This window comes from Salvelinus fontinalis, chromosome 13 (genome assembly GCF_029448725.1).
Source record: "Salvelinus fontinalis isolate EN_2023a chromosome 13, ASM2944872v1, whole genome shotgun sequence".
Lineage (NCBI taxonomy): Eukaryota > Metazoa > Chordata > Actinopteri > Salmoniformes > Salmonidae > Salvelinus > Salvelinus fontinalis.
The window spans coordinates 9209540-9225262 of NC_074677.1; the positions used below are offsets into that span (position 1 = coordinate 9209540).

The following is a 15723-nucleotide window of genomic DNA, read 5'->3' on the forward strand; positions in this document are numbered from 1 at the left end:
CCCTTCAGCAGAAAAACTCAAAAACACAAACCACCCGTGTGACCCTGCCCACCCCAGCAGTCCACAGCCGGTATAGGTCTTGAATTATTAAATGTATTTTTGAACGCTCTTTTGGTCTGTCGCCGCCTCTACCAGCAGGCAGCTAGCACTCCCATTCGCCAACAGCCTCTGAAGCAGAAACACAGACATTCTTGTATTGGGTGGAAATAAACCCTCTTGCTAAAAATAGCTTGGTTGTAGGTGCCCTTGGGTATGCCTATTGATCCATATTCAGAGTACATAGGACCAAAGGACAAAGTATTGATGATATACAATGATATACAAATTTGTATGTTGGGGATGCTGTTGTTAGCATGTGGGGGTGCATTAATGACCTTGTTTTGCATTTGATGATCTACTGTATTCTACATTTCACTGCAGAGTTAGAAACTGCATCATATGATGTTTTGATTTGAATGTTTTGAAATTGGTTCCCCTATCCTTATCCTTGTAGTGATGCAAGGAATATATACACATTTATCCAAGCATTATTTTATCTAGCCAAAAGTGATACATAATCTATAAACTATGTTATGCAACACAGTTGATGGAATGATCGGTTCAATCTAAAGGCCAGATTAACTAAAGGTTTGCAAACATATGGGACGGTGCTGTACCAGCTAGTTCCTGTTTGGCAGATGGAGAGATGGCTGGTGTGTGGGTGTTTGTGTGTGTGTGGGACAACACAACAGGCATGACCTCTAAGGTCATGAGTCCTGATGAATGGCTGCTTGTTTCCTGCATGGTGAATAACTGGGCAGTGCCACTAAGAGGATGGTAGGGTGTGGGTGCCATGCCAAGCTGGGGGGAAAACACGGAAAGGGGAAACAAAGGGAGAGTTCTACTCTGGTCATTTTCACAAGGCTAAAGCCTTGATTGGACCGAGGATCTTATAGTTCGAGGAGGACCTGCACAATGCTGTAAGGGGCTGTTTTAATCTATACTTATTCACATTGGACACCTGTAAAAAATGTGTAAACTTTGAGTTTAGATTTTATTGTTAGTTGACTGTGTGCAATGCAGCCTGGACTGCAATAGGGAGGATTTTGATGTGCATTTTGATTTGATTAATTATGTTGACAAGTTCAGGGACATCATTTTTGAGAGACCGCCCAAAACAGAGTGAAATAAAAGAGCAACAAATGAGAATGAAGCAAAATAATGTGATGTGAACATCTCTTCCTCTGCATTCACTGTCTGCAAATGTTCAACGGAACACTGATAGAAGAAAATGGCTGCAGATATACAATTGACAATTTCTATCAAATGTGATTTGGGTAGAGGAGGGTCATCAAGGGAGGAAGAGGAGGATGGTCCTCTTCATGATGTAATCCATCCTCCTCCTCAATTTGTTTTAATCACAAACCAACACTGAATTTGGGAATATTATTGAATTACCATTCTATGCCCCCCCCCCCCCCCCCCCCCCCCCCCCCCCCCCAAAAGAGCCTGTTTCCTGATAGTTACAGCCTTGTGGACTGATAGTGTTTTGTGCTGTGTTGTGTGTGTGTGGGATGTCCTGACTGTTCCAACATTGGTGACTGAGTGTTTGTCTTGTGTTGGAGTATATGAGATGTCCTGTTACAATGTTGGTGACTGAGTGTTTGTCTTGTGTTGGAGTATATGAGATGTCCTGTTACAATGTTGGTGACTGAGTGTTTGTCTTGTGTTGGAGTATATGAGATGTCCTGTTACAACATTGGTGACTGAGTGTTTGTCTTGTGTTGGAGTATATGAGATGTCCTGTTACAATGTTGGTGACTGAGTGTTTGTCTTTTGTTGGAGTATATGAGATGTCCTGTTACAATGTTGGTGGCTAAGTGTTTGTCTTGTGTTGGAGTATATGAGATGTCCTGTTACAACATTGGTGACTGAGTGTTTGTCTTGTGTTGGAGTATATGAGATGTCCTGTTACAACATTGGTGACTGAGTGTTTGTCTTGTGTTGGAGTATATGAGATGTCCTGTTCCAACATTGGTGACTGAGTGTTTGTCTTGTGTTGGAGTATATGAGATGTCCTGTTACAATGTTGGTGACTGAGTGTTTGTCTTGTGTTGGAGTATATGAGATGTCCTGTTACAATGTTGGTGACTGAGTGTTTGTCTTTTGTTGGAGTATATGAGATGTCCTGTTACAATGTTGGTGGCTAAGTGTTTGTCTTGTGTTGGAGTATATGAGATGTCCTGTTACAACATTGGTGACTGAGTGTTTGTCTTGTGTTGGAGTATATGAGATGTCCTGTTACAACATTGGTGACTGAGTGTTTGTCTTGTGTTGGAGTATATGAGATGTCCTGTTCCAACATTGGTGACTGAGTGTTTGTCTTGTGTTGGAGTGTATGAGATGTCCTGTTACAACATTGGTGACTGAGTGTTTGTCTTGTGTTGGAGTATATGAGATGTCCTGTTCCAACATTGGTGACTGAGTGTTTGTCTTGTGTTGGAGTATATGAGATGTCCTGTTACAACATTGGTGACTGAGTGTTTGTCTTGTGTTGGAGTATATGAGATGTCCTGTTACAATGTTGGTGACTGAGTGTTTGTCTTGTGTTTGAGTATATGAGATGTCCTGTTACAACATTGGTGACTGAGTGTTTGTCTTGTGTTGGAGTATATGAGATGTCCTGTTCCAACATTGGTGACTGAGTGTTTGTCTTGTGTTGGAGTATATGAGATGTCCTGTTCCAACATTGGTGACTGAGTGTTTGTCTTGTGTTGGAGTATATGAGATGTCCTGTTACAACATTGGTGACTGAGTGTTTGTCTTGTGTTGGAGTATATGAGATGTCCTGTTACAACATTGGTGACTGAGTGTTTGTCTTGTGTTGGAGTATATGAGATGTCCTGTTACAACATTGGTGACTGAGTGTTTGTCTTGTGTTGGAGTATATGAGATGTCCTGTTACAACATTGGTGACTGAGTGTTTGTCTTGTGTTGGAGTATATGAGATGTCCTGTTACAACATTGGTGACTGAGTGTTTGTCTTGTGTTGGAGTATATGAGATGTCCTGTTACAACATTGGTGACTGAGTGTTTGTCTTGTGTTGGAGTATATGAGATGTCCTGTTACAACATTGGTGACTGAGTGTTTGTCTTGTGTTGGAGTATATGAGATGTCCTGTTACAACATTGGTGACTGAGTGTTTGTCTTGTGTTGGAGTATATGAGATGTCCTGTTACAATGTTGGTGACTGAGTGTTTGTCTTGTGTTGGAGTATATGAGATGTCCTGTTACAATGTTGGTGGCTAAGTGTGTTTGCATCTCCCTTTTTTTGTTTGTTGCATTTTTACAGTGTATTTTTGTTGTGTTGCAGTGTTGGTGACTGAATGTGTGTTTGTTTATGTCCGTGTTTCAGTGTGTGGGATGCGCTGATGGATAACTACGTCCCTTCCTCTGTCTCCAGCTGGGACAACCCCAACTCAGAAGGATTCAACGGCAACCTCTCCGAACAGGAGGTAACGCCCTCCAATATACTCCAAAATACTTTAAGGTCATCGGAAGAATCATGTTTCTCCATTTTCCAACCCCCTTTCTTCTCAACTGGAACGACAACATTATGAAACTTCATCTTGGAAGTACATTTTTTCATTAGATCTTTAGACTTTTATTTTTTTATTTTTTTTATTTCACCTTTATTTAACCAGGCAGGCAAGTTGAGAACAAGTTCTCATTTACAATTGCGACCTGGCCAAGATAAAGCAAAGCAGTTCGACACATACAACAACACAGAGTTACACATGGAGTAAAACAAACACACAGTCAATAATACAGTAGAAAAATAAGTCTATATACAATGTGAGCAAATGAGGTGCGATAAGGGAGGTAAAGGCAAAAAAAGGCCATGGTGGCAAAGTAAATACAATATAGCAAGTAAAACACTGGAATGGTAGATTTGCAATGGAAGAATGTGCAAAGTAGAAATAGAAATAATGGGGTGCAAGGGAGCAAAATAAGTAAATAAATACAGTAGGGGAAGTGGTAGTTGTTTGGGCTAAATTATAGATGGGCTATGTACAGGTGCAGTAATCTGTGAGCTGCTCTGACAGCTGGTGCTTAAAGCTAGTGAGGGAGATAAGTGTTTCCAGTTTCAGATATTTTTGTAGTTCGTTCCAGTCATTGGCAGCAGAGAACTGGAAGGAGAGGCGGCCAAAAGGGGAATTGGCTTTGGGTGTAAGCAGAGAGATATACCTGCTGGAGCGCGTGCTACAGGTGGGTGCTGCTATGGTGACCAGCGAGCTGAGATAAGGGGGGACTTTACCTAGCAGGGTCTTGTAGATGACCTGGAGCCAGTGGGTTTGGCGACGAGTATGAAGCGAGGGCCAGCCAACGAGAGCGTACAGGTCGCAGTGGTGGGTAGTATATGGGGGTTTGGTGACAAAACGGATGGCACTGTGATAGACTGCATCCAATTAATTGAGTAGGGTATTGGAGGCTATTTTGTAAATGACATCACCGACGTCGAGGATTGGTAGGATGGTCAGTTTTACGAGGGTATGTTTGGCAGCATGAGTGAAGGATGCTTTGTTGTGAAATAGGAAGCCAATTCTAGATTTAATTTTGGATTGGAGATGTTTGATGTGAGACTGGAAGGAGAGTTTACAGTCTAACCAGACACCTAGGTATTTGTAGTTGTCCACATATTCTAAGTCAGAACCGTCCAGAGTAGTGATGCTGATCCATTTGAATGGATATGTTTCCTGATCCATTTGAATGGATATGTTTAACTGACTGCAGTGTGTTCTTTAGTGAGGCAATGTGGGAGAACATGCTGTAAGAGATCAATGTTTTAGCAAACGTGCTAGCTAGGGTGTGTTGTGCTTGTGGTGCTAACGTCACCTAACCTGACACCAAATATCAAGGCTGAGCTGCCTTGACTGCATGCTACTTAGTATCTGTCAATCAACCACCCTCCTCCTACACCTTCTCTCCCTCTCCTCCTGTAGTCTGCTCTCACATGCAACTGCAGGCACTGGGTCAGGGCCAAGGCACAGGGCTGGGTCAGGGCCAATACGCAGACAGACAGTCCCCAGCAGGAAGCTACTGTATACGTGACTCTCCAAACAGTGGAAAGCATTCCATCAGCATTTACCCTTCCATGCCTCCGGTTTAGTTTATTACTGATTGCTATCCTTGTAGTGATTAACTGGGGTGAGGCCAATGGCATAACAACAATGAGCAACAAAAGCAATCAAGTAGAAAATAGACAGTCAATGGACAATAGATAGATTTGGGGCAATTTGAGTCTGACTAAGCACAACCCAAACACTTTAAAATTGGCTTCTAAACTCGAGGGTAATAAATAGTATTTTCAGATGAAGAGCAGAGAGGGGTATAATGGGGTCATCTTTGGGCCATGTTCACTGCTCCCTAAATGCCAATGCTAATAATCTAAAGATAAATCCAATATAGGTGAATGGCTTTTCTGTACTCTTATTTATAAACCTTGTTTCCATGGTTTCTGTTTCCAATACTAAGAAGTTAAGCTACTGTAGCACTAATGTGGCTGAACGGGTTTCCATGGTTTCATTCGTTCCCTCTTGTATTCTACAGATTCATGAAAAAGAGGAGGAGGAGATGAACGAGAAGAATGACAATGCAAACTGCCTGAGCGAGGAGCCTCTCCTCACTGCTGATCAGGTGACTACAGACACATGTACTTCCTATAAAAAAAAATATATAAAAAAAAACATGTACTTCCTGTTATCCAAAAGACTTGGTAGGACTTCCAGTTAGGTACTGTATATTACTGGGTTTAGTTAAAGTAACTGTCCAGTGTTTCCAGTTTTCTATGAAATATGACCTATAATTATTTACAACACAAGTTAAAAAGTTTTCCTTAAAATAAAATTGTAATAAGTATGTTAAAAAGCAGCTTTTCTGTGTTGGAATGGTGTGTGCGTACCCCAACAATAGAATGGTGTTGGCGTATACCGGTCATTAAAAATATTAATGCAAGTAGACCGCTTATTGACCATCATCCTCTATGAGGAAGTAGCAAACATTTTTCAAATGTTCTGTTTGAGATATAAGTCAGAGGTGGGGTTTTCTCCAATTTATGCTTTGGCCACAAATATGAAGAAAAGATGAGTCAACAACATTATTTGGGTATGAGTTAACAGAATATTCACTTTTAAATGTGAGATTCTCTCTGGACAGTTACTTTAATCTAATTTAGACAGTTTAAAACATACAAAAGTAGAATACATTAACTCCCCCATATACTATAATAATAGTGGTTAGAAAGGCCAAGGCAATTTAGGCCAAGGCTAAATGTATAGCAAGACTATTTATCTCAAGTAGCTCCCTTCTGCATTATAGCATAGGCTACTGTACATTCATCTACCTTCCCTCCATCTCTCTCTCTCCAAGGTCATTGAGGAGATAGTTGAGATGATGGAGAACTCTCCGGACCCTGGTGAGACAGAGGACGACGACGAGGAGGAGAGTGGACACTCCTCACCCAAGACCAACCCATCCCTTCTGGAAGAGATCAGACAGCTGTCCCAGGCCTCCAATAACAACATGCCTTCTTATGAAGGTAAGTGTACAAAAACTAAGGTTGCCTGAAGGGTTAAACACCAAGTCACATATACCAAAGAGTCAAATGAAAATTTTAACAATTCAAGGTCCAATTGAGATTTTCATTGGAGTTGTGGACAGACACCTTTTCCAAAATCTATTTCCTGTTCATAGAAGTGTGTAAAAAGATAGTGACCTTTGACCGATCTTGTAGTGGTTAAAGATGTGCTCTATGAGCTGTGACTGTGTCACTGAGTAACCTTGTCCGAGACAAAAATATTGTTTGAGTTAATGGCTAGGGTTTAGCTCAGTAGGCTAACGCCCTGCTTATAGGACTTTGATTGGGTGAGGGTTCATAGTTCAGACAATATGGTTGTCTTATCAGTTTACCTGCGTAAACATCTGGAACTTTCATCAGTCTTCAGCCTCTATGGTGAATATAGGATGAATAACTAGACAAACCTGCAGCAGGCATTTTTCGTATGAGTCGATCATTTCAGAGGGCCATGTCACACACTCAATATGGTTCCCTGTGGAAAGACATTGTGTGACCATGTGGCTCTCCTGCATGAGACACATTTTTATTTGTCCTGCTTGGTGTGTGTTTGTGTGTGTTTACTTCCAAAAATAGTAGTAATATTGGACAGTATCACCCACAGTCACAGAAACAGTCAAAAGCCAGTTCCTCTTCTCAGAATTTAATGTCAAGACTAATGAAAAATGTCATGGGTGACATACGGGTGATATCATCCCACTTTCCTCCCATTTATGTACTCAATTCATATACTGTAAGGCCACCCCCCCCCCCCCAATAAAGACATTACAATCTATGTGTTGTGATAATTGCATTGTTTGCTCTATAACCTAATTCATATGCCTTGCGACCGTGAAATATAGGCGTAATGGCCGAGAAATAAGAAGACACAGTGGCCAGAATAAATACAACCACACCTTTATTTTATCACAAAACCAGATAGCAATCTCCGTCCAGTGAAGTGGTTCGAATCCTGGTTTGAATCCAGGCTGTATCACAACCGGCCATGATTGGGAGTCCCATAGGGCGGCGCACCATTGGCCCAGCGTCGGTGTAGGCCGTCATTGTAAATAAGAATTTGTTCTTAACTGACTTGCCTAGTTAAATAAAGGTTCATTTAAAAATAAAACAAAAGGCCACAAAGCATATTGCATGTACAGTAACAGACAGTTACATGAGCTAAAGCTTGTACAAGCAAGTTAATGTTTCTGACATTTTTAGACCACTAAACAACTATTGATTTAGAACCTCAGAGAGTTACTGCAAGTCGCAAAGAAAACAGCAGCTGCCTCCACTATTCCAGCACCATTTTAACTTCAACATTTCAACATCATCAAATCACCTCTGCTTAGTCTAATAGAGAGACAACTAAAAGATACCCAAAAATGTTTAGTTCAATCCACGTAAGCTAAATGTGATATGGCTGTCCATGGTTCTGATTTATGTGTGTGCGTGCGTGTTCGTGAATGTAGAAAAACATTTTGACTCATAGAGAAACTCCAATGTCATCCTCCTCTCTTTCATGTTGACGAAACTGTCCACCACTCTGTCATACCTGTTCACAATTTTATTTTTTGTTGTCCTAGGCTACCTGGCTAAAATGCTAGCTCGCTACCCTAACTTCCATTCATGGGAAACGTTAGCTAGTTAACATTAGCCTTCTACATCAAATCAAATGTATTTATATAGCCCTTCTTACATCAGCTGATATATCAAAGTGCTGTACAGAAACCCAGCCTAAAACCCCAAGCAGCAAGCAATGCAGGTGTAGAAGCACGGTGGCTAGGAAAAACCTAGGAAGAAACCTAGAAAGGAACCAGCTTTTGAAGGGTGGCCAGTCCTCTTCTGGCTGTGCTGGTTATAACAGAACATGGCCAAGATGTTCAAATGTTCATAAATGACCAGCATGGTCAAATAATAATAATCACAGTAGTTGTCGAGGGTGCAACAAGTCAGCAGCTCAGGAGTAAATGTCAGTTGGCTTTTCATAGCGATCATTCAGAGTTTCTCTACTGCTCCTGCTGTCTCTAGAGAGTTGAAAACATCAGGTATGGGACAGGTAGCACGTCCGGTGAACAGGTCAGGGTTCCATAGCCGCAGGCAGAACAGTTGAAACTGGAGCAGCATCACGGCCAGGTGGACTGGGGACAGCAAGGAGTCATCATGCCAGGTAGTCCTGAGGCATGTTTCCTAGGGCTCACGTCCTCCGAGAGAGAGAGAAAGAAAGAAAGAATTAGAGAGAGCATACTTAAATTCATACAGGACACTGGATAAGACAGGAGAAGTACTCCAGATATAACAGACTGACCCTAGCCCCCCGACACATAAACTACTGCAGCATAAATACTGGAGGCTGAGACAGGAGGTGTCAGGGGACACTGTGGCCCCATCCGATGATACCCCAGACAGGGCCAAACAGGCAGGATATAACCCCACCCACTTTGCCAAAGCACAGCCCCAAAACCACTAGAGGGATATCTTCAACCACCAACTTACCATCCTGAGACAAGGCCGAGTATAGCCCCCAAAGATCTCCGCCACAGCACAACCCAAGGGGGGGCGCCAACCCATCTAGCTACATATTGAACTTCCATCCTCCCAGGTCAGGGGCACAACAATGTATGAATTAATGGTTGGATCAGAATCACCGTTATAATCATTGGCCAGTACGGAGAATGAAGTAAAACCACAAGTCCAAATCTCTAAAACCACAAGTCCAAATCCCTATTTCCATCCATGGCTAATTTAGGAAAAGGCCAATTTTAGCTAGCTGGCTAGCTAGCCACCAGAGGACAACAACACAACGAGATGCAACAGTTCAAGTATGCTCTCAATGGGATTTGATAGGAGTGACGACACTTTTTCTGGTGCGCCAGAACCATTCACAGTTGAGCTCGCTCAGTTTAGCTCAACGCTGATTGGTAAATTTGTTATACTTTTTTTGTCAAGGGAGGCCAGATACTCACTGGCTTCCCTTGCATTCAATGCTACGGGCGGCAACAATGTCATGCTCGTTTGGACCAGACAGCATCAGCTTGATGGCCTACATGTAGAGAGACAGAGGGGCACTGTTTCGCTCGCTCGGATGCTTTCTCCTTTAAGATACATTCAGCCTCTTGTGATTTGAAGTACAATTATGAAACACAGAGAGACAAAAAATTTTTTTTTATTATTGGTCAAAAGAATTGTGAAGCCTGGCTTCCCATGGCTTCCATGAATACACATCACTGACTGTATGTATACAGCAGGACTATTCAATTCCTGCCCTTGAGGCCTGAAGTGGTACTGGGCTCATATTCATAAAGCGTCTCAATGTATGTGTCTCAAAGTATGCTGAGCTAGGATCAGTATTTCCTTTTATATCACAATGAATATGATTATAATGACAGGGGGAACCTGATCCTACATTAGCACTCCTACTCTGAGATGTTTTATGAATACAGGCCCAGGTTTTCTTTTTCCCAATCAGTTTATGTCATTGTGTTTTGTCCCTCAAGGAAAGCAATTTGATATCCCTTCTACAGTATATAACATTATGCATATTGAATCTCTGTTCACCTCTATGTACAGTTAGCCTGGTCCTAGATCTATTAGTAACAATGACCATAAGAGTTGGCTATACAGCATCTGGAATCAACAGGCTAATGTAGCGTAGCTCCATACCCGATTACAACCATCGTCTCCTCCCCTCCTCCCTTCAGACCTATGTCCGTTTGCCTGGGTTCAGATCTGTCTGTTTGTGACAATGACCATAGGATTTGGCTATTCAGCTCATGCAGAGCGGGGCTCCAGGCTAATGTAGCTCTATACCTGACCTCCATGCCTCTCTCTCCCTCCAGGCTTGAGTGTGATGCCCAGCTCGGCCCTGGTGGAGCTGCTGTGCCGGGTGGAGGCGGCCATCAGGGAGTACTCCGAGGAGCTGGTCACCCAGCTGGCACGCCGTGACGAGCTGGAGTTTGAGAAGGAGGTGAAGAACACGTTCATCACGGCCCTTATGGAGGTGCAGAACCGCCAGAAGGAGCAGCGGGACATGGGCAAGCGCAGGCGCCGGGTCGACAAGGGCCTCAGTCTGCAGGGTAACGCGATAACCACGACCGTGATTGGTGGTACACCTACTATGATCAACGCCTGCACAGACTCCAAGCCCGCCTCCATGCCTACGAAGGTTAGCACTGAGGGATTGACACATGCCAATGTTGTATGATGATGATGGTGTGTGTATCAAAATCAAATCAAATTTTATTAGTCACATGTGCCTTACAGTGAAATGCTTACTTACAAGCCCCTAACCAACAATGCATTTAAAAAATACGAATAAGAATAAGAAATAAAAAGAACAAGTAATTAAAGAGCAGCAGTAAAATAACAACAGCAAGACTATATACAGGGGTACCAGTACAGAGTCAATGTGTGGGTTAGTGGTTAGTGCCCTCAGACGAACCATCAAACAAGCAAAGCATCAATATAGGATTAAGATTGAATCTTACTACACCGGCTCTGACGCTCGTCGGATGTGGCAGAGCTTGAAAACTATTACGGACTACAAAGGGAAACCCAGACGCGAGCTGCCCAGTGACTCGAGCCTACCAGACGAGCTAAATGCCTTTTATGCTCGCTTCGAGGCAAGCAACACTGAAGCATGCACGAGAGCACCAGCTGTTCTAGATGACTGTGTGATAACGCTCTCGGTAGCCGATGTGACCAAGACCTTTAAACATTCACAAAGCCCCGGTGCAAGATGGATTACCAGGACGTGTACTCAAAGCGTGCGCGGACCAACTGGCAAGTGTCTTCACTGACATTTTCAACCTCCCACTGACTGAGTCTAATACCTACGTGTTTCAAGCAGACCACCATAGTCCCTGTGCCCAAGGGAGCGAAGGTAACCTGCCTAAATGATTACCGCCCTGTAGCACTCACATCGGTAGCCATGAAGTGCTTAGAAATGCTGGTCATGGCTCACATCAACAGCGTGCTCCCGGATACCCTAGAACCACTCCAATTCACATACCGCCCCAACAGATCCACAGATGACGCACTGCACACTGCCCTTCCCCACCTGGACAAAAGGAACACCGATGTGAGAATGCTGTTCATTGACTACAGCTCAGTGTTCAACACCAAAGTGCCCACGAAGCTCATCACTAAGCTTAGGACCCTGGGACAAAACACCTCCCTCTGCAACTGGATCCTGGACTTCCTGATGGGCCGCCCCCAGGTGGTAAGGGTAGGTAGGAATACGTCTGCCACGCTGATCCTCAACACTGGGGACCCTCAAGGCTGTGTACTTAGTCCCCTCCTGTACTCCCTGTTCACCCACGACTGCGTGGTCAAACACGTCTCCAACACCATTATTAAGTTCCGTAGAGGATCCCGTCAGTAGAGGATGCCTGGTCTTTGTATAAAAGTAATTTCTTCACCATCTTAAATAACTTGCCCCTTTCAAAAAAATGTAGAACTAAGAACAAATAAGGTCCTTGGTTCACTTCAGACCTGACTGCCCTCGACCAGAACAAAAACATCCTGTGGCGGACTGCACTAGCATGGAATAGTCCCCGCAATATGCAACTTTTCAGAGAAGTCAGGAACCAATACACACAGTCAGTTAGGAAAGCAAAGGCTAGATTTTTCAAACATAAATTTGCATCTTGTAGCTCTAACTCCAAAAGGTTTTGGGACACTCTAAAGTCCATGGAGAACAAGAGTACCTCCTCCCAGCTGTCCACTGCACTGAGGATAGGAAACACTGTCACTACTGATAAATCCACGATAATCGGGAATTTCAATAAGCATTTCTCTACGGCTGGCCATGCTTTCCTCCTGGCTACCCCAAACCCGGCCAACAGCTCCGCACCCCCCCGCAGCTACTTGCCCAAGCCTCCCCAGCTTCTCCTTCACCCAAATCCAGATAGCAGATGTTATGAAAGAGCTGCAAAACCTGGACCCCTACAAATCAGTTGGGCTAGACTATCTGGACCTTCTCTTTCTAAAATTATCTGCCGCCATTGTTGCAACCCCGATTACCAGTCTGCTCAACCTCTCTTTCGTATCATCCTAGATCCCTAGAGATTGGAAAGCTGCCGCGGTGATCCCCCTCTTCAAAAGGGGTGACACTCTAGACCCAAACTGTTATAGACCTATATCCATCCTGCCCTGCCTTTCTAAAGTCTTCGAAAGCCAAGTTAACAAACAGATCACTGACCATTTCGAATCCCACTGTACTTTCTCCGCTGTGCAATTCGGTTTCGGAACTGGTCACTGGTCACCTCAGCCACGCTCAAGGTACTAAACGATATCATAACCGCCATCGATAAAAGAGTACTGTGCAGTCGTCTGCATCGACCTGGCCATGGCTTTCGACTCTGTCAATCACCGTATTCTTATCGGCAGACTCAACAGCCTTGGTATCTCAGATGACTGCCTCGCCCGGTTTACCAACTACTTCTCAGATAGAGTTCAGTGTGTCAAATCGGAAGGCCTGTGGTCCGGACCTCTGGCAGTCTCTATGGGGGTACCACAGGGTTCAATTCTTGGGCCGACTCTTTTCTCTGTATATATCAGCGATGTCGCTCTTGCTGCGGGTGATTCTTCGATCCACCTCTACGCAGACGACACCATTCTGTATACATCTGGCCCTTCTTTGGGTACTGTTAACAAACCTCCAAACGAGCTTCAATGCCATAAAACACTCCTTCCGTGGCCTCCAACTGCTCCTAAACGGTAGTAAAACTATGCTTTTTAACCGATCGCTGCCCGCACCTGCCCGCCCGACTAGCATCACTACTCTGGACGGTTCTGACTTAGAATATGTGGACAACAACAAATACCTAGGTGTCTCACTAGACTGTAAACTCTCCTTCCAGACTCATATTAAACATCTCCAATCCAAAATTCAATCTTGAGTCTGCTCCTATTTCGCAACAAAGCCTCCTTCACTCACGCTGCCAAAAATACCCTTGTAAATCTGACTATCCTACCGATCCTCGACTTCGGCGATGTCATTTACAAAATAGCCTCCAACACTCTACTCAGCAAACTGGATGCAGTCTATCACAGTGCCATCCGTTTTGTCACTAAAGCCCGATATACCACCCACTACTGCGACCTGTATAATCTCGTCGGCTGGCCCTTGCTACATATTTGTCGCCAGACCCACTGGCTCCAGGTCATCTATAAGTCTTTGCTAGGTAAAGCTCCGCCTTATCTCAGCTCACTGGTCACCATAACAACACCCCAGCAGGTATATCTCCCTGGTCATCCCCAAAGCCAACACCTCATTTGGCTGCCTTTCCTTCCAGTTCTCTGCTGCCAATGACTGTAACGAATTGCAAAAATCGCTGAAGTTGGAGACTTATATCTCCCTCACAAACTTTAAGCATCAGCTATCTGAGCAGCTTACCGATCACTGCAGCTGTACACAGCCCATCTGTAAATAGCCCATCCAATCTACCTACCTCATCCCGATATAGTTTTTATTTACTTTTTTGCTCTTTTGCACACCAATATTTCTTCTTCCACATCATCATCTATCACTCCAGTGTTAAGTTGCTAAATTGTGTCACACTGCTTTGCTTTATCTTGGCCAGGTCGCAGTTGTAAATGAGAACTTGTTCTCAACTGGCCTACCTGGTTAAATAAAGGTGAAATATATATATATTTTTTTAAAGTTTGCTGACCACACAACAGTTGTAGGCCTAATCACCGACAACGATTAGACAGCCAGGAGGAGGTCAGAGAACTGGCAGTGTGGTGCCAGGTCAACAACCGCTCCCTCAATGTGAGCAAGACAAAGGAGCTGATCGTGGACTTCAGGAAAAGGCGGGCCGAACAGGCCCCCATTAACATTTACAGGGCTGCAGTCGAGCGGGTCGAGAGTTTCAACTTCCTTGGTGTCCACATCACCAATGATCTATCACGGTCCAAACACACCAACGCAGTCGAGAAGAGGGCATGGCAAAAATAATTGGCATCGATCCCTAGATCCTCAAAATGTTCTATAGCTGCACCATCGAGAGCATCCTGACCGGTTGCTTCACCGCCTGGTATGGCAACTGCTCGGCATCTGACAGTGAGGTGCTACAGAGGGTAGTGTATATGGCCCAGTACATCACTGGGGCCAAGCTTCCTGCAATCCAGGACCTATATAATAGGCGGTGTCAGAGGAAAAACCATCAAATTGTCAGAGACTCCAGTCCCCCAAGTCATAGACTGTTTTCTCTGCTACCGCACGACAAGCGGTACCAGAGCGACTGTCTTGGTGTGCTTGGACCATGTTAGTTTGTTGGTGATGTGGACACCAAGGAACTTGAAGCTCTCAACCTGCTCCACTACAGCCCCATCAAAGAGAATGGGGGCATGCTCGGTCCTCCTTTTCCTGTAGTTTTCTGTGTGTGTGTGTGTGCGTGCATGCGTGTATCTGTCAACACACATGCATGCACACACACACACGCATGTGGGCTTAATGTCCATACACATCCATTTCCAAGCCAGACAGCTCTACCGATAGACCATTAGGTCCTAACTAACTGAACTTATGGGAAGAACAGACAGAGTACTCACAGAGGAAGTGACCATAGGTTATCCTACAGTAACAGCTAGGGTTGCAAAGGGTCGGACATTTTCCATGGGAAGTTGAGCCCAGGAATTTGGGGAATTTTCTTAAATTCATCAAAAAGTTAGCTTATAACAGGGAACCTTTTTTTGTGGGATCCACATAAGGCAATTCTAGGTCTTGTGGCATATTTTGGTTAAACTATCCCCAATTCAATGGAATTGCAACCCTGTGCATGCACAGGGTTGCATTCTTCCATCACATGTGCAGTGCACTCTTCCATCACATGTACAGCTGATTCTCAAGATCTTGCACACTAATGAGATGCTATTGAACCCACACTACTACACTGTCTGAGCCAAGGACTACATGCTTTCTGGTAAGTTTTGATTACAATACTGGGTGGTGTGAATATATTTTAAATTACATACATGATTTTTTGTTAACTAGTAAATAGTAGCCTACAGCAAAGTGTGTTTAAATAATTTCCAACTTGTTAACAATTTCTGCTAGTTAGTTTTTTGCTACCATGTGAGTTTTAGCTTGCTTGAGCCTGCTAACTGAGGAGTGTTAATTCAC

At 43.9% G+C, this 15723-nt stretch overlaps 1 protein-coding gene across 3 annotated transcripts in view; it reads left to right on the forward strand.

Annotated features, from left to right (window-relative positions):
* LOC129868042 (fasciculation and elongation protein zeta-1-like) overlaps positions 1 to 15723 on the forward strand; it is a 43679-nt gene that overhangs the window by 17574 nt on the left and 10382 nt on the right. For 2 of the 3 annotated variants that reach the window (XM_055941618.1, XM_055941617.1), the window contains 4 exons: positions 3396 to 3495; positions 5591 to 5677; positions 6410 to 6578; positions 10433 to 10758. In XM_055941618.1, coding sequence (XP_055797593.1) covers positions 3396 to 3495; positions 5591 to 5677; positions 6410 to 6578; positions 10433 to 10758 — 682 coding nt within the window. The remainder of the gene's footprint in view (positions 1 to 3395; positions 3496 to 5590; positions 5678 to 6409; positions 6579 to 10432; positions 10759 to 15723) is intronic. The other variant, XM_055941620.1, reaches the window with a different exon arrangement.